The 23,955-nt window shown below is 43.2% G+C and overlaps 1 protein-coding gene across 1 annotated transcript in view; it reads left to right on the top strand.

The window, feature by feature from the left end:
• The window catches only part of MGAT5 (alpha-1,6-mannosylglycoprotein 6-beta-N-acetylglucosaminyltransferase), a 147,573-nt gene that overhangs the window by 73,769 nt on the left and 49,849 nt on the right, over window positions 1-23,955 (top strand). The window contains exons 3-4 of the mRNA XM_063116606.1: window positions 4,084-4,251; window positions 22,491-22,567. Of these exons, the coding sequence (XP_062972676.1) occupies window positions 4,084-4,251; window positions 22,491-22,567 (245 nt within the window). The remainder of the gene's footprint in view (window positions 1-4,083; window positions 4,252-22,490; window positions 22,568-23,955) is intronic.

Below are 23,955 nucleotides of genomic sequence, written 5' to 3'. Positions count from 1 at the left end.
AGAGCGATTAAGCTGACGAATCTCCTCCAGCAGGGCATTCTGCAGTCTGGGGAAATGGAAGGATGTAGCAGCCTTCCCTTCTTTGACACTTGACACACTGTTATGGCTGTGAGATGAACACAAGGAGTTTGTTTGTTTATTTGATGCATGTATATCCCATCTTTTGATCTTTCTCTCCATTTTATCCCACAACAACCCTATGAGGTAGATTAAATTGAGATTACAAAGGATTGTGAGGTAACTAAATGATCAAGGGGCTAGAGCAGCTCTCCTATGAGGAAAGGTTGCAATATCTGGGGTTATTTAGCTTAAAAAAGGCAAATAAGGGGAGACATGATAGAGGTGTACAAAATTATGCATGGTATGCAGCAAGTGGATAGGGAGACATTTTTCTTCCTCTGTCATACTATTATAACCCAGGGTCATTCCATCCAGTTAAAGGTTCCCCAGTCTTAGAAAGCTGTTGCCTGCTTGTCTGATTAGGCCAGCCTTCCCCGACCCAGTATCCTCCAAATGTTTTAGGCTATCCCTGAGCGTTGGCCATGCTGGTTAGGGCTGATTGAAGTTGAAGTATAGCACATCTGGAGGACACCAGGTTAGGTAAGTCTATATTAAAGAAAAGGTGGTTCCAGATCCCTATAAATCAGAACTTCTGAAGTTATTGTACAGCAATTCTGCCTTTCCCCCCTGCAATAAGGAAAATGATGGAAGGAATGGTGGGAGGGTTACAAATGGAACACAGCATCTCAGTGCACACACACCAAAGTAAAATTCCATGAATGAGGCAGGTGATGGTGTGATAAAGACTTGTCTAAAGGCACCCAAAGTAGAAGACAGCTCTTTTATCTCTTAACATCACTGCTTGTTTCTTTATACTTTGTTCCGAATACTTGACTGATCAATTGGTTCATCTGTGTATCGCTAATATTACTGAGGAGTTTAATTGCCTTCTCAGGTTTCTCCTTACTTACAGCTCTCACTAAATGCAAGAGATACTAAAATAAAATTCTAAAGAATACACAATTTTTGGACTACATGATATGATTAAAAGATAAGTACTATCTAGAGAAGTGATTCTTTACGTATGAAAGCAAACGTTACAACACAGTATATTGCAAGTGATGAGTCAGTACTCAATGAGTGTTTTTCTTTTGCAGTTCTTAGACATTCAGCAGATCAAGCCATTCATAATTTATATGAAAAGTATGTTAAAGAATATTTCTTTCAAAGGTGGAAAGCCTGCTTATGTTAATTTCTTATCTTAAATTTCAATGAAGCGTTCTCTTATTCCATATTGAAAGAGGGAAGGGGCTAGTGAGTGTAGAGGGCAGTGAGAGAAACAAACACTTTCTAAGGAGAATGAAAAAGAATCACAAAGTAACTCCTTGTCGGGAAAATTCCTATTGTAAAACAGTATCTCTTTCCCCCCCCCCCCCCATTACTTGAATGTTTATAATGCCCTTTTAAATGCAGTGTGGCTGTGTGTGTTCCTTGTATGGCTGGTTTTCACTTTCTAACCTTTCTGCTTGTTTTGGCAGGAGGCAGCAGCTGCCTCTCTTTAGACTCTGAAAAGCTAGCTGCCAATTACTTGTTCAACTTTTTTCCACTTACAATAGTTCTTTTTTTTCCTATCACTATCTTATCGTTAAGAAATCTCGTTTGGTTTGTCTGTTCATCTTGCCAAAGGAGAGGGGATCTGATGCCCTAGAATGGGCTTGTGCACAAGTTAGAACTTAACACCATTCATTTGATGCTTCAGTATCTTCTTCCCCTTCACTGTTAGGAATGAAAGCACCTCTATAGAACAGATGCCAGAGATCCTGAGGTGCCATGCTGCTTTTGTTACACCTTTGTCTTATTTTCTGATAAGATCCTGCTGTTTCTGTGAATGCATTTGCTTGAGAGGTTGAGGTCACCATCTCCTAGGCAGCTGACTGCTGCATCGCTTTGTGGTTCGAGTAACAAGCAGCCCTTGTTCTGTAACTCCTGTTTGTCTGTGGCAGCCCGCAGGCAACGGTAACTCATATTGTGATTCTTTTAGCAAACTAAGTAGTGTTTGCATTAGGCTAGCACTTAAATAGAACAAATAGAGAGAGTGGTAATGTGCTCCTAGGAGCAATAGCTTATCCTTTTTGAATTTAATACTTTAAAAAAAATCCACTAGGGCATATGAGTGATAATGGCTGTTGTGAAAGCAAAGCCTTTATACTGGGGATGCAGAACCTCTGGTTGTGGGCCTAATTCCACATAATGCCCGTGGAACCTCCTTGGGTTCATCCAGCAGGTGAGGGAGTGATCTCCCATGTCTTGCCGCCTGGAAAAGTCTTGGCACGGAGCCATGGGTCTTGGATGGCACCGGGAGGATCAGTGGCTCTTTCGATTGCTGGCTGAGTCTCTTTCTCTGCCATGAACACTGCCTGAGTGGCTTCATGCAAGGTGCACTGCCTGAAGCTAAGAACCTTGGTGTGCTCTGGGAGGAGAGGCTGCTCCTTGCATTGTCAGCTGAGTCTCTTTCTCCATGATGAGAGAGGCACAGACTTCTTAGCATGGAGAAGGACGAAATGGGTAAGGCAATGATGTCAGTGGGTGTGGCCATGCCCAGTACGTGGACCAATGGGGAGCAATACAGCTCTCCAGCAGCATATGGTTCTGCTCCTTTGCTTTGTACCTTGATCCCAAAATAAAATGTCCTGCTTAGCTTTGGACTTCATTCACAACGTGGTTTGTTTAGCTAAAATTGTCCAGGCTCTTTGTTCTGCATGCACGCTGTTTAGCAATAGTGAATCTTGCAAGGAATTTGGCTGCTTCCCCCCACCCCTCAGCAACGGAATTGCTGGTTTCCACGGTTGCTTTCTATAGGAAAGTTGTAAAGTCAAGTGGTGTTCGTTGAAAGTCTAGAAGTCTGAAAGAGGATTAAAAATGCATTCAGTTCCAGGATAAAGCAGATTTCTTCCCTCCCCGTCCTGCCTGAGTAACACACACAGTCCACACAGATTTTAATTACTGCATGTCAAATTACTTTGTGCTTAATTACAGTTCAAATCAGTTTTGAAATATGAATGGTGGAACTGGAATTGAATTTGGAATTGGAAAATGTGTGTGTGTGTATGTGTGTGTGCGCGCTTTTTCTCTAAGTGCTCCAATATGTTTATTTATTATATTTATATCCTGCCTTTTTACTTCAAGGGACCCAACGTGGCACACATAATCCTCCTCCTCTCCACTTTATCCTCACAACAACAACACTGGGAGGTAGGTTGGGTTGAGAGCCTGTGACTGGCCCAAAGTTTTCATGGCCAAGTGGAGACTAGAACCCAGACTAAAACCCAGATCCCCCGATTCTCAGTCCAACATTCTAATCAAGTTCTATAGGTGGCTGTTTTAAAGTCATATTACAGGATTGGTGGGGGAAACAGAAGCTTAGAAATAGTGGTATACTTAAAGCCATCTGGTGTATTCATGAATAATCTGAGAATCTTAACTAGGGACTAATACTCCCAACCATTCTGCAATTCTAATGTTTTTTATGGCAAATGTGATGAGACATTGTTACCTGAAATAGGTCCTTCACACATTCATTCTCATTCTCTCTTTCTCTCTCTCTCTCTCTCACACACACACACATTTTGAGTAGCAGAAAGCATCATGCATATGGGAAGTAGAGTTTTGGCCAGGCTGGCCCTGCCATGCATCAGGCAGAAGCGACCTGCTTTAGGCAGCATGGTGGGTAGCGGGAAATAGATGGAGGCAGGAATTGGTGTTTGATTGGTGCAACAAGACTTAAAAGAGTTGGCTCCAGCAGGGTTCTGCTTCAGGCAGTAAAATGTCTTGGACTGGCAGTGTCTTTTGACATGGTGTGTTCACATACAAAGCTGCTTTTCTCATAAACATTGACTAAGAATACATGTGGTATACCTTCAGACTTGCATTTAGGTAGATAAAAGGGGTATCTTTGAGGATCTTCAGGGGAAGCAGGATTAAGTTTTAAGGGTTTGCATAACATTGTTACTTTTACCTGATTCAGTATATTGACTGTATGTGTGTGTATTTCCATGTAATGCTTTATTTTCTTTCTTGATTTAGATCTGAAGAAAACACTTGCTGTCCTTCTGGATAATATCCTACAGCGAATTGGAAAGCTTGAGTCTAAAGTGGAGAACCTTGTAATTAATGGCACAGGTGCAAACTCCACAAACAGTACTGCCACCGCTACTCCCAGTTCAGGAACAGCTGAAAAGCTCAATGTTGCAGGTAGGTATGAAAATTGTTGGTTTCTGCTGTTTTGTTTTGTTCTGTAAAATAGCCAGGAATGTGTGAAATAATACATCTGCATAGCCTCATGATAATGGACTTCAACCTGTGGTTCTGATCACAACTGATAGGTAATTAAGGGAAAGAGACAAACTCATGGTAAGGCTATCAATGGCTACTAGTCATGATGGCTGTGTACCACCTCTAGTATCAGAGGCAGTATGCTTTCGCATACTAGTTGCTGGGGAACAGGACTGCGATGGTACTATTGAACTTATCTCCTACTTGTAGGTTTCTCACAGGCAGCTGTTTGGCCACTTTGTGAACAGAATGCTGCACTAGACAGCTCTTCTTATGATCATGGTTTTTGTTAACATGACTGGCAGCAGTGGCTCTCCAGGGTTTCAGGCAGGATTCTTTCCTGGCCCTACCTAGAGATCCTGGAGATTGAACCTGGGACCTTCTGCATGCAAAGCAGGTGCTCTATCATACTGAGCTATGGCTCCTCCAACAAGCATGATAAATATGATGTCACACAGTTCTGTATTTGCCTTTATTTTCATATGCAAAAGTGTAGAATTCAAAGATTTAAGTCTATACTTGCCATTTACATTTTTGGTCCAGAGTTAACAACACGTCAGTATAGGAAATTAGTTTTTAAATAACTGCACATCACAGGTGTTTGGCACAGATCAGTTTGAGCATATATATTTTTGCGTTGAAGGAGTTCTTAACCTTCATAGAACACTGGGAATGTGATAACTATGTGTTACTATGAGGTCACCTTTTATTGTTGTACTTGTGTAAAAAATTAACTATGTGTGATACAAAAAAAAGGTGCGATTTAAATTGAAATTTCTAAGTTACATATTCCCATTTTTTAATAAGTAGTATGCCTTTAAGATGCACAAGGCCCTAGAGCTTTCAAAGTGTTGACTACACCCTTGCTGGACTCATTGTAAGAGATGAGTTGAATCATTTAGTCCTTGACTTGTATGGGCTGATGAAACCTAGAGTAGTAGTAGAAGTCTGACAACTGATTATTTGAGCTACCAGTAGTTTGAACTTCCAGAATCACTTGCCAGTAGCTTCACAGCTATTGAGTTTTCTGAGTGACAGTAAGGAAACATTCTGTGGGTCAGTGTAGGATTAAAGGACATTAGCTGAATAGCACCCCCCTTGCTCTGCATGACCTCCCAGGTTCAATACCTGGCATGTTCATTTAATAGATTTCAGGTAACAGGGCTGAGAGAGACTAATTGGTCCTCTGTTACCAGTCAGAGAAAATGGTAGCTGGATCAATGGTCTGACTCAAAGATAACTCATTATATGAAGAACGCTTAAATTATTTACATAAGTTGTTTCCTTTGTGCTGGAATTCACATATGCGTGTTTACTCATAATACTAGAATGCAATGTAGGTTTTCGTCCTTGATTTAAAAGCATGACCTGGGACCTAATCCATTTTCCTTTATGTTTGCATTTCTCTTCATATAAGAATTATATTACTAAGTGCTTTACATCAACCTGTTTTTAAAAGTGCCTGCCCGTGAGCTCATGAAGTTGGTCAAACAAAAGCTAACACAAGTTGTGTCAGAGCAGCTGGCATTTATGAGAAGAGGAAATTTGGGAAATGTTTAAGTCTTTGGGATGGATTCTTGGAGCTGTATATGGTCTAGAAGTCACTTGGACTACACCAGTGGGAGATGTCAGTTATGTTAATTTTTGTAGTAAGTCAGGATTATATTGTTTTATTTATGTTTTTATACATACATGTATTCTCTTTTTCTTTATTTATATCTTATTTTTGTGTATGTATGCACACACTCACACAGCTGTGTGATTTTATAACTCAAGGAGTGGTTTACTGTCATTAGAATCAAGTAGGGGATCTTTATGGCTTATGCTGAGGAATAGGAAGAGAGGTTTCTTTCACCCAAGAGATAGATATGATCTTGCATAAGCTAATTGCTTTGAAGTTACATTGTTTCTATTACTAGATAGCTCACAGTCAGCTTTTACCAAAAGTCTATCATCAGCATATGATTACAACAATTCAATAATATATTTTTATTGAATGAAATTGGATTGGATGAGGTCGAACAAATTGAAGCTTAATCCAGATAAGACAGAGGTGCTCCTGGTCAGTCGAAAGGCAGATCAGGGAATAAGGATTCAGCTTGTGTTGGATGGGGTTACACTCCCCCTGAAGACGCAGGTCCGCAGCTTGGGTGTATTTCTGGATTCAGCCCTGAGCCTGGATGCCCAGGTTTCGGCGGTGGCGAGGAGTTCATTTGCACAGTTAAAGCTAGTGCGCCAGCTGCGCCCGTTCCTAGAGATGTCGGACCTGGCCACAGTGACACATGCCTTAGTTACATCCTGATTGGATTACTGCAACGCGCTCTACATGGGGCTGCCTTTGAAGAGTGTTCGGAAACTCCAGCTGGTTCAAAGAGCTGCAGCCAGATTGTTGACCGGGGCTGGTTACAGGGAGCATACAACTCCCCTGTTAAAACAGCTCCACTGGCTTCCAGTCTGTTTCCAGGCACAATTCAAAGTGCTGGTTATGACCTATAAAGCTCTATATGGTTTGGGTCCAGGTTATTTGAAAGAACGTATTCTCCCTTATGAGCCTGCCCGTGCTTTGAGATCTTCTGGAGAAGCCCTTCTTTCAGTCCCACCTTCTTCACAGGCACGCTTGGTGGGAACATGGGAGAGGGCCTTCTCGGTGGCTGCTCCGGTGCTCTGGAACTCTCTTCCTGGGGAAGATAGGCTGGCTCCCTCCTTGATGGGCTTTCGGAAGCAGGCTAAAACTTTTTTGTTCAAGAATAATCTTTGGAGAATAATCCAGCCCTCCATCTATGTTAATGTTTTATAATTTTGTTGTGTATTTTTTAATTGTTTATGGTTTTGTTTCCCTCCCCCCCCCATGTATATTTTAAACTTTGTAAGGCCGCCTTGAGGCCCAGCATTGGGCAAAAGGCGGGATACAAATAAATATAATAATAATAATAATAATAATAATAATAATAATAATAATAATTGATCATTTCTATAAAGCTTCTGAGTGTGCAGGGTGCTCCACAGTCTTTTCATTCTTCAGAAAAACAGTGAGTCAGTTTGCATAATCAAACAAGCCACCGTGACTTAAATAAACCATGGTGGCTTGTTTTAATCCTTAGCATGTGGCAACAAGGGAGAGGGCCTTTTTAGTGGGGGGGGCAATTATGGAATGATCTCCTTGATGAGGCTCGCCTGGCGTCAACATTATTATCTTTCCGGCACCAGGTCAAGACTTTCCTCTTCTCCCAGGCATTTAACAGCATATGCTGAGGTTTTTTCCTTAACTGCCCCCAAAATAGTTGTTTTGAAATGGATATTGTCTGTTTTTATGGTTTTAAATTTTGTATATTTATTTTTTAATGTTCACTATTTTTAATCTTTGTAAACCGCCCAGAGAGCTTTGGTTATGGGGCGGATTATTATTATTATTATTATTAATAATAATAATAATAATAATAATTAGAAAATACAAGGTCCTTTACTGAGAACATATTGGCCCTTTTGAGAAATCCTTAAGATGGATTGACTACTCAACTGGCTATTCTCTACACTGCCTACTAGCTATTATGTGCATCTGATGTGGAGATGTTGCAGGCCTGTACAGGCGTCATAACATCCTGCTCTTCTCTTACTTCTTGCTGCTTTTGATCCAGAGCATATGTGAATTCAACCTACAATTTAATCATTACTTATCCTGTAGTGGGGTGTTTTTTAGGGAGTGGTCTGATCCAAGGAATCTAACTGAGGAATGAAAAAAAATTGAGGGTCAAGCTGAGGTTTGTTGACAGGCAGGTATGGAGAGAGGAGCAAGTAGTAGATTTAATATGGCCAAGGAGGTAGGTGAAGGCAGGCACGATCAGGAAGTGGACCAGAAACAGGCTAAGACAGAGCTAATAATGGTGTCTGTGTGCTGCTCCCATGAGGTACTTTGTTGCATAAAGTAGAACAGGAAGGAATCGTTTTATTTAGGTAAACCAAAAGCCAGTGACTGACTAAATGCGGAGCAAAGCCAAGAGCCAGTGAAGCTGCTGAGTATGAAGGAGGAGCATTTTTCCAAAAGCTGCAGTAGCTCAAAGGGGCAGGGCTCCAGTCCAATTCTTTGAAGAACTATTAATTGACCGTTGATCCCAAATGACTGCCAATCCTAACATCAAACAATCATTTAGTGCTGTATTGTTTGTCACACCCACACATACACCCCACCCAGTTTTTCTGTTGTTAATCTCCTTCTGCACATCCATTTCATTTTCTTGGTTCCCTGACAATACATATAACTTTTTGGAACAATTGGTAACAGGTTGGTAATGTGAGCTGGATAGGGCTTCCCCCAAGCTTCTGTTTGGCCACTGTTTGGACAGAACGTTGGATTAGACAGAACGTTGGTTTGATTCAGCATGGCTCTTCTTACATTCCTATGCTCTTAAGGGAGCAATCCTATGGTCCCCTACACAGCATCTGGGAGGTCATAGGATACTTTGGGTTCCTGGATCTGAGACCAGAGATAGCGCTCCAATGGCTAAGCCATAAACCCGCACTCTCCTCCCACTCCCCCTTTCAGTTGGCATGGAGAGAAGCGCGCCAGCTGCATCAAAAGCCTGTCCAGCTAAAATGCAGATGCTCTGGATGCTCATAAGCCTCAAAGTTCGGAGGCGTCCAAGCATCGGACATGGAGCTAATAGGATTGTACCTTAAAGAACACTGAAAATGGCTTGAATGGGTCATGGTGGCTACAGCCCCATCTATGTTCAGGTTCTCATGCTAAACTGTAAAAAGAAAAGTTAAGTGTGCTGTAGGTGGTCCCTGGTCAGTGTTTGAGATTAACTGCTTGATAGTTACTTGAACATTTTAACAGTTGCATTATTTCAGTCAAGTGTTAATAGAAGGCTGCAAGCTCAGCAGGTATTTTTGAAAGGGATTTCGTTTTATTTATTTCTGAAAAGCCATTAATGCTTCTGTTGGCTTGGAACTGTAAAGCATTTTACCATTTCATTCAAAAAGAAAAGGTTTTCATAATTCATATCACTTCTGTCTAAATCCTTTTTGTAAGTTGAAGGAAAAATGACCGTATAAATAAGAAAAGAGGGTATAAAGTAACTATTAATGCAGGCTCAGCTGATATGTGGTTTTCATCTCTGGGCACTTGCTCTCAAGGAAGAAACAGTTTGGGGTTGGGGAGGAGAGAATCAAACAAGAATTCTGTAGGCAATCTGAGGAGATGACTAAAGAGAATATTAATTTTTAGAATAATCCGGGTATGTTTCCCATTAATCAGTAAAAACTACTGTTAGCAATAACACATAGATAAAAAAGCTAATAATAAATTCTGCTTCTTATTCCTCCTAACACAAAACACCCTAAATCCCATCAGCTTCAGCCAGCATGGACAATGGACAGAGATGATGGAATTGTGGTTGAACAATATCTAGAAGACCACAGATTTCCCACTTCTTATTTATTACATGTAAGCTGCAATCCTATACACTCTTGCCTGAGAGTAATTGAATTCAATGGGATTTACTTCCAAATAGATGTGCAGAAGATTGCACTGTTGGATTATTCTTGGAATAAAATCCACATAAAAATTTTCAATATCCAGAGACATCATCTCTTCATTCCATTGGATCATTTTTTATGTTCTCAAGTTTTATTTTATCCATGTGCTTATGCAAAAATAAATAAATGCTGCAGTATATTGGCTAATCTATAATACTAGCAAAGTTGACCTTTGCTTTGTAGTACGTTTGCTGTGCTTTCCTGCTTACTTTGGCTATTGGTTAGAGAAAGACAGGTTGCTTACCTGTAACTGTAGTTCTTCGAGTGGTCATCTGTACAGTCACACATATGGGTTCTGCGCCTGCGCAGGGCCAGCTTCGGAAACTTCTCTAGCTGAAAGTCTTTTAGGCGGGAACCCCTCCCCCACCATCCACTGAGCATGCTCAGGGGTTCCCGCCTAATCCCCTCAGTTCCTGAAACCGCCTAAACAGTCTCACTGAGAAGAACCACGAGGTGATCAAAAATAATGACACCATAGTGGGGACGGTGGGAGGGTTGTGTGACTGCACAGATGACCACTCGAAGAACTACAGTTACAGGTAAGCAACCTGTCTTCTTCGTGGTCTCTGTGCATCACACATATGGGCGATTAACAAGCTGACTTACCGGAGGTGGGTGGTGTCAGTTGGTATATGAGTAGTCATAGGATTGCCGATAAGACGGCACGCCCAAAGGCACAGTCTCTGCGCGCCCTGATGTCCAGGCGGTAGTGACTGGCAAAAGTCAAAGGTGTCAACCAGGTAGCTGCTTTGCAGAGGTCTGGTAGAGCAATCCCTTTTTCAAAAGCCGTAGAAGTGGCCACTCCTCTGGTGGAGTGAGAGCGCACTTTCCCCTCCAACGGGAGGCCAGCGAGTTCATAGGCTAATTTGATAGTCTGAACAACCCAAGCAGATATTCTCTGCGGAGATGCTTGGAGTCCCTTTTGTTTGCCCCCATAACAAACAAAAAGTCTTTGGGATCTCCGGAGAGTTGCTGTTCTGGACTGGTAGAAAGCGAGAGCACGTCTCACGTCCAGGGTGTGTAATGCCGCCTCAAGGGGGGATGTCGGCGACGGAAAAAAACTTGGCAGAGTAATATCCTGTCCAAGGTGAAAAGAAGACACAACCTTTGGAAGAAAGGCTGGGTCTGGTCTAAGGACCACTTTGCCAGCATGAAACACCGTATAGGGTGCGTCAATATGGAGTGCCGCTAACTCTGATGCACGTCTAGCAGACGTGACGGCAACGAGGAATGCCACCTTGAAAGTTAGCAATCGCAAGTCTGATTTTGCTAATGGCTCAAAGGGCTTGGCAGACAGTGCCTTGAGCACCACGGAAAGGTTCCATTGAGGAACAAAGGAACGAACTGGTGGGATGGTATTCTTCATACCTTTCAAGAAACGTTTGGTTAAAGGGTGGGTGAAGACTGAACTTCCCTGAACCCAACGGTGAGAGGCAGAAATAGCTGCCAAATAAACTCTAAGTGACGAGAACTTGAGTCCTTTTTTAAATAAAGAAAAAAAGAAAAGAAAGCACAGTGGGTAAAGGTGTTGTAAATGGGTTTTCATTTCTGCTGAAGGCAAAAGCAGAAAAAGCTTCCCACTTTTTAGCGTATGATTTTCTGGCGGCCGGTTTTCTGGCTGCCAGAATAATGTCCCATACATCAGTAGGCAGGGATAGATTATCTATCGTTGCCTGATTCTCCACGCTGTCAGGCTCAGGGACCGGACATCTGGGTGGGAGATGAATCCTTTCTCCTTGGAGATTAAGTTGTGACATTGGGGCAGTTTGATAAACTCCGCTGAGGACAGTTTGAGTAGCGGAGTGAACCACGGCTGCCTTGGCCACCAAGGTGCTACTAATGTGGCGTTGGCGTTGTCTGTGCGCAACTTCAGGATCACCTTGGATAGGAGTGGTTGGGGGGGGGAACAGGTACAGCAGCTGTCCTGTCCACGTCCTCTCGAAGACATCTCCTAGGGATCCTGTCCCATGACCCGCCCATGTGCAGAATTGGTTGCAGATGGCGTTCTCCGGTGATGCGAATAAATCTATTGCAGGCTTTCCCCATGCCTGAAAGATCAGTTGGAGAACAGAGTCTTTCATCTGCTACTCGTGCGTGTCCACAAAGGTGCGGCTGAGGTTGTCTGCCAGGATAAGGTCATGTCATGGGCGATAGCCCAGTGCCAAATGTCCAACGTTAGGGTAATCAAGTCCATAGACCGTGTTCCACCCTGTTTGTTTATATGCCAAACAGCAGCCATGTTGTCTGTATGGATTTGGATGATATGTTCTGACAAGGTCTGCTGAAAGGCATACAGTGCCTTTTGGATGGCCATCAGTTCTAGGACATTTATATGCCTTTTCCTGTCGGAAAGGCTCCAACGCTCCTGAATTGTAAGATCTCCGCAGTGGGCTCCCCAGCCCAGAAGGGACGCCTCTGTCATCAGATATTGAGATGGTAGTGGAGGTCTGAAGTCCAGGCCCTGCATAATGTTGGACAGATCTGTCCACCAAAGAAGAGTGTCGTTTACTTTGGTAGGGGGCGACAATTTTACTCGATGAGCGTCCATTGTATTGTCGTACTCCCACAGAAGCCACAATTGTAGAGGTCTCATGTGTAAGCAACGTTGACAGTTGCCGCCATGAGACCTAGTAGTCTTTGCACCTGGAAGGCAGATATGGTCTTGGAGTGAAAAAATTTGAGTGCAAGTCGAATTAATGTTGCAGCTCTATCCTCCGGAAGGAAAGCCCTGGAGCGGGTTGAGTCCAGAATTGCTCCAAGAAATTTAATTTTTTGAGTTGGTTGAAAATTTGATTTTTCTTTGTTGACGCAAAGGAGGTTCGCTAAGGAGGTTGATGGTAAGGTGGGTGTTACGGGTGGCTTTCTGCTCCGTACTAGCCACTATCAACCAATCGTCCAAGTAGGGGTAAATCTCTACCCCTCGAGTTCTCAGAAAGGCGCAAACTGGTGCCATACACTTAGTGAAGACTCGGGGAGCAGTAGAAAGACCAAACGGAAGCACTTTAAATTGGAAAATGTCTTCCCCTACTATGAACCGGAAGAATTGGCGATGGTCAGGGTAAATTGAGACATGAAAGTAAGCATCTTTGAGGTCAATGGAAGTAAACCAGTCCCCTTGGGAGAGGAAAGGTAAGATGCTTGCTAAGGAGTTCATCCGGAATTTTTTAGGATTGATGAACTTGTTCAGGTCTCTAAAGTCCAAAATAGGTCTTAGCTCCCCATCCCATTTAGGAACCGTAAAGTAGCGGGAGTAGAACCCGCACATTAGGGCATGAGTTGGTAATCGCTCTATGGCGCCCTTCTCCAAAAGAGACTTGGTCTCTTGCAATAGAGCGTCTGTAGGTGGAGAGAACCTTACGGTTCCTAGGGGAGGGAGGGTGGTAAACTCAATTTTGTAGCCCCGAGAAATGATGTTGAGGACCCACCTGTCGGTGGTAATGGTGGTCCAACTATTATAAAAGGGGGCAAGGATGTCACCAAATTTAGGTGCAGAAATTATAATTATGGGGCAGTCAAAGACGCCGTCTTTGACCTTGGTCCGGTTTGCTTCTGTTTTGTTTGAAGCGTCCTGAAAATTGTTGCCTCTTGTACTGACCTTGGGGTTGGTACAGAGGGGGTCTATCTTGGAACTGTTGCTGCTGTCTGGGCTGGAACTGTTGTTGAGCCCTAGGCCAGCGTCTTGGGCGGAATGCTCTTTGAATCTGTTGCTGCTGCTGCCCAATTCCCATCTTTTTGGCCATGTTCTTGGCCTTTTGGATGTTTTCCATCGATTCGTCGGTGGAAGAATGAAATAGGCCGTCTCCATCAAAAGGCAGGTCCTCGATACGGGTGCGTGCCTCTTGGGATAATCCTGCAGACCTCAACCATGCATGTCTTCGCAGGGCTATGAACCCTACCCTGGCTTTTGAGGCGCAGTCTGTCGCGTGGCGAGCTGTGTTAAGCTGTTGCCTTGATAGTGCCATGGCCTCAGTGTAAAAAACGTTTGCCAGTTCCCTTTGGTCATCTGGCAGATAACCAGACAGGGATGCCATCTTCTCCCACAAGAAGAGTTGGTATTTTGCCATAGTGGCTTGGTAATTATGCACACGTAATGACAATGCAGTTGAAGAATAGATTCTTCAGCCTATGCCGTCCAGCTGACGGCCCTCTTTATCTACAGGCGCATTGTGTCTCTTATGAGTGCGTCCCTGAGATGCCTCTACAATTATGGAGTTGGGCTTGGGATGGGTGAAAAGAAAAGGAGCAGTCTTTTCCTGTATTTTGTATGTATTGTCTAACCTCCTGGACGTTGGTGGCATAGAGGAGGGCAGCTTCCACGACTGCTGTGCAGTGCGTAACAGCACGGGCAGGTATGGGATGGCTGCTGGAGTATGCATCGTCGTACACTGGATCGTTTAATTTTTCAATGGGTTGAGACATTTCAATCCCCAATGATCTCGCCATCCTTTGCACTTGATTGGCAAAGTGAGATAGGTCTTCTGAAGGGGAGACCACATCCGAAGTCCCTACAAGGTCATCAGGGGAGGGAATGGATGGTACCGGTGAAGCCTCTTGGGAGGAGTCAGACTAGTAGTCCTCCTCCGATAAGACGTCCAAAACGCGTGGCATCATCCCTGAGTTCGGACGTGGTTGTAACGCTTGAGTCGGTACCGTGGTGGTCGGTACCGTAGCTCGCGTTGGTTGTGGCAAGCGCCTCGGTACCGCTGGTTGAGGCGGAGGCGGCATGGCTGCAGCATCCTCCGGGGACGGTGGACAGGAGACCGTCTCGGAGGGTGGCTGACGAAAACGCCACCCTCCGAGACGGGTCATATGGGCGTTCTTGAGGGTAGTAATATTCTTGGTGCCCTTTGTGCCTCCAGTCCTCATAGTAATATGGAGGAAAATGTGGAGGTTGCCAATCGTCATAGTAGCCTGTACCCCTCTGTGGGGACCTGGGTCTTTCGCTGTAAGCAGCATATTGCTGACTGGAATGAATTGAAGCCGGTGAACGATCATGGCCATATCCATAAGGAGGTGTTTCTCGGTATCGATAGCCTTCGGTATCGACCTGTTGTTGCTGTCGGTACTAACGTCCGTCGGTATCGATGTCTTCTCGGTACCGAGGGAAAAAAGGTCTCCAATCTGCAATGGTATTATCCAGCGAGGAGCCCCTGATTTCACCTTCCTAAATCGATGCCCTTACACTGGGCTCGTCAGTCGGGACTGTGACTATATGCAGCGGCGATGGGACCGGCGAGTTAGCAAACGGCTCCTCACGCGGCGGTGGGTTCGGTACCGATGGCGAAGATGGGGTCGTCCGTCTCGGTATCGAAAAAGGTGTCGGTAGCGATAGCCTCGGTATCAGGCTTATCGCATGCGAGGGAGATCTCTGTAGTGAGAGACTCGATATCGGGCTTCTATGCCCTATGTCACGGCTCGGTACCGAAGTACTCGGTACCGGGCTCCTCGGTACCGACGGAATCGGTTTCGATGACTTTTTCTTTCCATTTTTTGTCATGGATTTGCTCTTTTTTCTCTGAGGGTTTTCGGCCTCAGAGTGTTCTCTCGCTCTCTTAGAGATCTTCTTTGCCGCCTTTTTTGCGGACTGAGAGGAGGAGGGGGGAACCGGTAAGGCTTCACTCCTTGTCGGAGGATTTTGGGGCATAGACTCCATCTTGTGTGGAGATGTAGAAACGCGAGCCGCTCTCGGTTTGTCTACTGCCTCCAAAGCCTTTTCCCAGAGAGTAGCCCGAAGGCGCTCTGCGCGGTTTTTTCGTGCCTGCCTTGAAAACTTCAAGCAAAAGGCACACGACTCTACAACATGAGTCTCCCCCAAGCAGAGCAAGCACAAAGAATGTCCATCGGTTTGTGGTATTTTCTGTCCACAACTGGAACACTTCTTGAAGAGGCCTTGATGTGTCATAGGCACCAAGACACCGACGAACAAACAATGTTTGTTTTGTTTTGTTTTTAAATAGAAAAGATAGAAAACTGGACAAACAAGAGAAAGAAGGAAAAATTGATAGATTTTTCAGCTATAGTATAACAAAAACGCACTATACCAAGAGAAGTCTCCAAACGCTGTTGACCCACAGGCGGTTGAAGAGAACTGAGGGGATTAGGCGGGAACCCCTGAGCATGCTCAGTGGACGGTGGGGGAGGGGTTCCCGCCTAAAAGATTTTCAGCTTAAGAAGTTTCTGAACCTGGCCCTACGCAGGCGCAGAGCCCATATGTGTGATGCACAGAGACCACGAAGAAGAATTACAAGTGCTGTTTGTAATGTGGTTTAATAAATTACTTGGTTCTACTCATTTATTTTTCAAACTGAGGGATGATTTGTACTATTTCTTACAGTTATATTGTTTGTTATATGGCACAGAAAAGCTGAGGTCCCAATGTGAGCAGTTGATTTGCAAAAATAAAAACAAAAAAACCCCCAAAGTTAAAGAAAACATCTTTTATGCATATTGCATGTGCAACAATCTGTTGTGAAGTGTGCCTAAATAAAAGGTTTAAGCAGCTTTGTTGCTCTTTGGATAGTTGTCTCCAACTAGAGGTCAATGCAGTTGGCATGCAACTTATGTTCTACACATGTTCTGTCAAAACCTGAAAAAGATTTACAACTACAAATTGTGTATTAAACCAGCGCAACGATTTTGTTTGTACTTGCAAATGTGTAGCCCATTAATATTTGGACATAATGCCTATTTTCAAAGGTCTTTGATTTTTAGGGACTTGCCCAGTTTAAGTATTTATTCTCTGGTTTAATGACACCAAATAACTCTCAAATTATTTATAAACACTCTTTTTAATGGAAGTCTTGTACTTGCTGAAATTTGAATATAAACCAAACTGCTGCAAACAATTTCAAGATATAGTCTGACATGTAAACACGTTTGTTTTCTTTTTAGAGTTGTTCCAGAGGGCATATTGGGGGGGGGTCTAAAAAGGTGTAGCTTTCTTTCTCATAGATTTTGGAATGGTACTATATCACAGATCCAATATGCCCTGTGTGGTTGGGAAAATGTACTTTATTAGGCAGCAATCTTTCAAAGCCTGTCCAGACAGAAGGTGAAGTTGCATGTCACAATATGCTCAGGCAGATAAATAATCTTCTAATGTAGCTTTGAATTGGCAGCTGTATTGTGCTGTTGCTTCCAAAAAGTAATAAAGGATTAGAAAATAGGTAAAGAACCTTTTTTTGTTGAGAGACATATTCCCCTGGTGGTAATGTGTTTGGGGCTGCATGCAGGTGCAGGACTACAATGCCCAATATGCACTTTGGCAATCCAACTGCCACACTTTCTGTGGCTGTCAAAATTAATGAAGCCAAAGGTTCTTCCACTTCACCGTCATGGGAGAATAAACAGCAAGTTTTCTGGAAAGCTCTACGGAAGCCAGCAAAGGAAAAGCCGTGGAGCCAAGGAAAGGCCATGGGCTGGAGGGAGATGCACCATGGGTTGACACTTCATCACTCCTGGACTGTAGTGTAGATCACAATAAAATCATCCATCTGTCACATTACTATTCTATCAGACTGAAGAGAACTAGTGCAAGGACCCTGGGAAGTTATGGGTTACTACAGGAGTAGGCAAGCTCGAAATTCAGGGAAGAGTTAATAAGGGGGATTTAAATAAAATTACTCTGTGAGATGGAAGGAGAGAAGGAGTCAGGAAGGAGGCTCCCTTTTGCCTCCTCTGCAACTGCTCTTGGTGCTCTTACACAAGCTTGATCTCTACCCAGCCAGTATGGCTTGGGTGGGGGTGGGGGTTTTGCGAAGGGGAGGGAGCCGGAAGTAAAAGGAAAGACTTGTACACGCGCTTGAACCATGTGCAGCCTCGTTAGGTGGGGGTGGAGCCAGGAGTATGAAAGGCTCGCCCCCACGTGGCTCTTGGCCTCTTTCGATTTTGGTCCCTCCCTTTAAACCAGTATGGGAATGACCTGTTGTCCTCTTTGGGGGGGGGGTGGCTGAGTAGGAATTTTCCCTGTCATTTAGTGATGTGCAGGTTTTTGCTTACTCCATACTGGATATAATCTTCAGAAGTGGAGGATAAATAGGTCGATTATAAATGGCAGGGTTGTGCGGGAACTTTGGAAAGTCAGAATAGGGATGGTGAGTACTCTGGCACCTTTATGGTGATTGGCAATCTAGATGTCCTGCTCCTCAGGGGCTTTGCAGCTTTCGTGTCAGGATATGGTTTGCCTTTGGGGACCTTCTTGTCTCATCTACTCAGTCAGTGGAGATGCCGCGGGTCGGCCTCACCAAATACTTAAGTGTAGTTGGAAAGGGGGCTGGGTCACCCGACCCCTGTTTTCAGCTGAATGGCTCGCCCTGATGATAAATGAGTTAGATTCCCGCACGTTCACGCTCAGATCCATGGAGGGGAGAATCTCCATGTTTAAATAAAGAGGCCCTGTTTAATCCCAAGATCTGGTGTCTGTGTTTTATTTCTGGGAGTTCCTTCTCCACTCACAACTGCCAACAACAAGGAAAAGGAATAGCATATTTGTAGCAGTGTTAGGGATGGTTTGAGAGGGTAGTGGAGACAGGCAGGGAACAAGGTAGGAGCTTTCTGTGTTCTCAGAGTGACTCAGGAACTTTCTGTATTTTTTTTCCCTTGAAAGCCCAGAAAAATCCTGAGCCAATCTAAGGAGAGGGGCTCAAAGGACTTGTCCATCGCTAGTGATCAGCGACTTACATTAGAAGTGTCTATGGGCAGGATGGGAAAGAAAGAAACATTTTGGAAAATCAATTTCTGGTTTGTTTTTCCCCATAAGGCCCAAAGAATGAAGCTGTTCTAATGGGAGTAATTATTTTCAAAATGATGAGTGAAATTATGTTAATTGCATTATGAGGTATTCATTTTTGAGCTTTTTCTTAGGAGCAAGTTTTCTTCTGGTTTTTTGCATGATAATATAGAAGCTTCTCTGCTAATTCGCTGTTTAGATCATTTTCATTTTTCTTTCCTGTTGTGTTGATGGTTTCAATTTTTATTTGTTTGTTTTTCTTATTTGCCAGCTACTAAAAAGATGCATGCTAAGGGCTAAATTCATCGTTATGTGAGTGGACTTCCATTTGCACATTTGGAGCTTCCCTTCTCCTTCTCCTCTCTGCAGGCTCCCCAAAATCTGCTCCTAGGGTTTGCAAGACCCTCTGGAAAAGGCCTGGGGAAGGATAATTTGATCTGAGCAGTTGTCCATTCGACTGACAGAAAGACACCAGCAGATACAACCAGCCTGCATCTGTATCTCTAGTACTGGATGGATTTGTAATTAGGTTTTCTTTGTTCTATAATAAAAAAGAAAGACGCCACCCCCTGACATTTTATGTGTTATTTTGTGTAGTAAGTTGTAATGCATTTCATGTTATTAAACTGGCAACGCTTAGGATGTTATTTTGAAGAACTCTTATCTCAACTCTACATACTATGAGATTGGGAGTTGCATTAGGGTTGTATGCTGCCATCTCATCCTTATCTGCAGCTACAGTTGTGATGTGGTGAAATAAATGTGGGATCTTCTGGTTTAGACTTTAGGGAGGATGAGAGAAGAAGAATGTGAGCCCAAGGGCTGGCCCTGATTTTACAGCATATAGAAGAAGGACTCTAGCCTAAATAGCCCCTATGTTAAGTAAGTTGCATTGCAGATCGTTCGTTTTTCCATATATATTCCAAAAATCCCATTCCCTTGTTCTTTCCCCATGACTCCAAATTATTTGGGTGTTGAGGGCAAGTGCCAACTATCATGATGCCAATATGGGCATGATGGCAAAGTATATTTAATAGGATACATGAAACTGAGGTCGAAGAAACCTGTGATATGAATGGTTGGAGCACAGGAGCCTTCTGCTAGTTTCTAATCATTCAAATTAATTGAACCTGTGCCTGTCAGGTAGCCTGGCATGCTGCCTGGAGAGAATAATGAAAAGTAAGCATTGTTCCTAGTTTCAAAGAAAAGTAAGAGGTGACAATTGCTTTGTTGAAATGTTGTGCATTCTTCTGTAATATTCAAGCTACCTTTTCACCCTGGTATGAAAGACCTTAAGGCTGCAGTGAGTATGTGCAAGCTCTCTCTCTCTCTCTCTCTCTCTCTCTCTCTCTCTCTCTCTAAGAAAAAAAGTCTTGCTGGAAATTATAAATAGCCTTTAGAAAGGCCACTTTCCATTCAAGCCCATGACAGAAAAATCTATAATGAATCTCTTGCAAACTTCTCTTCGAATTAGCTTACAGATTGTGTACTGAAGGACAAGTATAGGACTCGGCTTAATTAGTGACCTTGCATAGTTTTTTTGTGCTTTTTAAAGCAGTAGTCAAAATGTCAGCTGTCCAGCTCATACTCATCATAGATTGGCTTAAAGGAGTTTTCTTAATTACTGTGAATCTGATTGACTTGACAGTGATCTCTGTTGGTGCTAGGATTTGCCATCTCCATCTTTATTTCCTGTAGCTCCAAGGCCTGTGAGGCAGAGGGGTAGCACCATTCAAGTAGAGCTTTTCCTTATAGACCCCTTCATTGAGATTCTGATGGCTGCCCTTCATAATAACTTTCAGCTGATTCAATATTTCAAAACAAACCTTTGTGTGTCTATATAACACATACTACTCTTCCCCCAACCTGACACCCTCCAGATGTGTTGGGAATACAACTCCCATAATTCCTAGGCAGCTTGGCCATATCCGTATATAACAAACTTTGTCATAGATTTGGCATATAAACTATGTTTGCAAGTATTTAGCAGTAGCATTTTGCCTTTTTGATTTGAGATGTTTGTTAACTTTGTGTTCTGTCTTCTGGGCTGTTGCAGCCTACTCTCTAATTTAGTTTGACTACACTGACATTTTACATGAAGCCTAAACACGTCCAGTACACTAAGAGTAGTGTGGTTTTGAAATGGTTGTATTTATGCTTACTAATATTCACATACTAGGAGTACTATCACATTTTACTACTGCAAGTCATCCAGAGAACTACTGTTACAGGGCAGCCTATAAATTAAATTAAAAAGTCACAGTGGTACCCTTGGGTTCCCAGAGGGTGCAATCAGCCTGGACAAATGTTGCTTCTTTGCCACCATCACTACTGCTATGCATTATGATGTACCCTAACCCAGTTTTGGTAAATTTTGCATCAAGTTTTCCACCCCTTGCATTCAAGCCATCTATCTACCTGCTTCATCACCCTAGAAATCCAGGGAACTGGCAGGGTTGTATGCAGTAGAAGAGCATAATTGCGTATTGACTGTGTCACCAATCCAAGTCATCTCCATGCCTCACAGATTGACTTCAGTTTCATCAGCCATGCCAGCTGGAAATTCCTTGAGGGCCCATGGGAATCTGTGAACCATTTTAATGGGTCCACAACTTGTGTTTAGGGTAGAAGCAGCTGTGAACCTAAACCTGACCAGGAAATGGCCTGACCATGATAGTGGAGTCAAAAAGAACTCCCCATTACCAGACCATCACATTTCTGCAGAAACGAGAAAACCAGATCAAGAGTTTGTCATGCAATATACAGCAGGATGATGTTGGGAGAACCAAGTTACATGGTTGTTGTGGCAGACGTGAAGTCTTAAGCTTCTCCCAACAAGGTTACCTTGGCTTGAAGGTTGAGATCACCCAGAACCATTATTTTGGGAGTCCTCAATACCAAATCCCCATGTTAAACATACACAAACTCTTTATGCATCCTGCTTGGAATTCACTGGGACTGGAAACTAAGGGGCTGGAAACTGGAAACTGGGGCTGGAAACTAAGCCTTCAGTGTTCAAATGCTGTGGTTCTGTTCTTTCACGTACATAATAACGTGTTGCCGTAAATAATGTACTGTTGACTTCCCTGGACTGCAGTCTCTGGCCTCGTTCATCAGCCAGAAAAGCAATGTCCACTTGGAGATGTCCACTTTCAGGAATGTCCACTTTCAGGAAGAACATAATGGCAAGGGGGAGGCCATGCATTGGCCAAGGAAGGAACAGGTCTAGGGAGCTTGTTTTGTTCTTTCCTGCCAGAAATAGCACCTATAAGAACTTTGAAAATGTTTTCTTTTTTCCTCCTCTGTCCAAATCCCTTTTCCTTTTGTGTTATGATTTTTAGATTATAATTCTGAAGGTAGGGACTGTCCTGTTATTAATCTTTATAAACTGCTGTGGGAGCTTATTCTGGTTAAATAATGGGGTTAAATGCTGTGAATAAAAAAAATGCTGCAAGAAATACTGCTGTATGGAGTCATAATAGGGCATGCGACTTTAAAATCAGATAAGCTTTCATCTATGTTTGTTATGTGTTTTGTCATTTGACTCGACCAGCTAATTGAATAATTGCTGTACTTTAATTTAACCAATAGGTTAATTGCATTCTGGTTAGGAAGTTAGCTGTGCTTAATTATAAATGATGAGAAATTATTTCCATCAATTCTTAATAACCCTCTCATATCTGAGCACACTTCTTGCAAATTCAATTTTATTATTCTCTGGTTGCGTGGCTCTATTCCAATTTCCAATTTAGGGGGAGAAAACAACAGTAGATTTTAGTAATCCATTGACATTTCAGTGGTGACTCATCTGCATAGCCAGTTGAGGTGGAAAAACATGGATGTGTCATGATGTGCAGTATTACTGGATCATATTATGTTTATTTCTCCTCTTTAGATCTCATTAATGGAGCCCAGGAACAGTGTGAACTGCCTCCCATGGATGGTTTTCCCCACTGTGAGGGCAAAATAAAAGTAAGGCTAATCTTCTCTTGTATTTCTTCGGTGTATGTGTTTGTGTTTACAAACAAAACAAATCCTGGAGTTGTGTGGGGCAGGAACCATTGCTTAGATATAATTTCTTGAGAAAAACTAAATTAACTTAAATTGACAAAAGGCAAGTGGTGAAAAAGTCATTACACCTTTAATTTTCCCTTGCACCACACAAAGACACGCTAGGACTGTGGTTGGAGAAGAGTGCCCAGTAATTCATTCATAAACTATTGACCAAAAAGAACAGTTCCCAAAATTGTAATGGTATTAGTTGAATGGTTTAAATTATTTTTAATTTCAAGTAGAAGAATACAGGTCCTCCAGTGGAACAGACATAGTCAGCAAAACACATCCCCTGTCCCCTCTGCAATCCACTGTGTACCCCAAAACTCTGCAGTGGGGGCGGGGGTGGGGAGAAAGAGAGAAGTCCCACTGCATGAGTGGCAGTCTGCTTGCATGGCATTGGGTGATGCCCTATGAACTTTTTTAAAAATTACACCTTATCATCAATCACCATCATCATCATCTATATACTGCCTTATGTGTTGAAGAGCTATCAAGGAGATGATATATGCATAAAAGTAATGGAAGTGCATTGCATGGGATGGAATTTCGCTAATCAGGGCTCTAATGGGTTCTTCAGCTAATAGGCACTATAATTTAGTGCTGTGCCAAAACCCTTACCTACCCTTCGCAACTTCTTTGCTTCCCTGTGAAACAGGCAGTTGTTTTTCTGCCTCTTGTTGGGATGTTGAGACTTTCAGAGAATTTCTCAGGGTGCAGGGCTCCAGTGCCTACCTTACTGAAAGGAGGTAGCTGAGGGATATGTGTGCTCTTTCTTTCTGCTGTGGAGTTGTTGTTGTTGTTGTTGTATGTGTGCTCTTTCTTTCTGCTGTGGGCTGCTGCTGCTGCTGCTGCTGCTGCTTCTTCTTCTTCTTCTTCTTCTTCTTCTTCTTCTTCTTCTTCTTCTTCTTCTTCTTCTTCTTCTAGTTGTTAAAAGGACTTTTAATAAAAACAAAGCAAAACCAAAAAACGCCTCTCTCAGCTTTCACGCACTCAGTAGGCAGCAGCACTGGAAAGCCCCAAGGTAGGAATTCCTGGTTAAATCCTCTGGGGGGCTTTCCAACAAGCTCAAGCAGCGGGAGAGATGTGGGGCAGGAATAGTAAAAGAAAGAGCACACACACACACACACACCCCAGCCACCACTTTACTGTAAAGTAAGTACTGAAGCCCTGCACCCTGAGAAATTTCTCCAAAATTCCTACCTCTTCCCACAATTTTTGGGTACAGTTTCTTTTCAACCCCTCCCCCCCCCCAACAAATGGTCGGAAATAAATAGATTGAAAAATTCAGCACAGTGCTGCTATAA

This window comes from Elgaria multicarinata, chromosome 2 (assembly GCF_023053635.1).
Source record: "Elgaria multicarinata webbii isolate HBS135686 ecotype San Diego chromosome 2, rElgMul1.1.pri, whole genome shotgun sequence".
Taxonomy (NCBI): domain Eukaryota; kingdom Metazoa; phylum Chordata; class Lepidosauria; order Squamata; family Anguidae; genus Elgaria; species Elgaria multicarinata.
The sequence above is the reverse complement of the archived record's forward strand: the minus strand, read 5'-3'. Positions and strand labels throughout refer to the sequence as shown.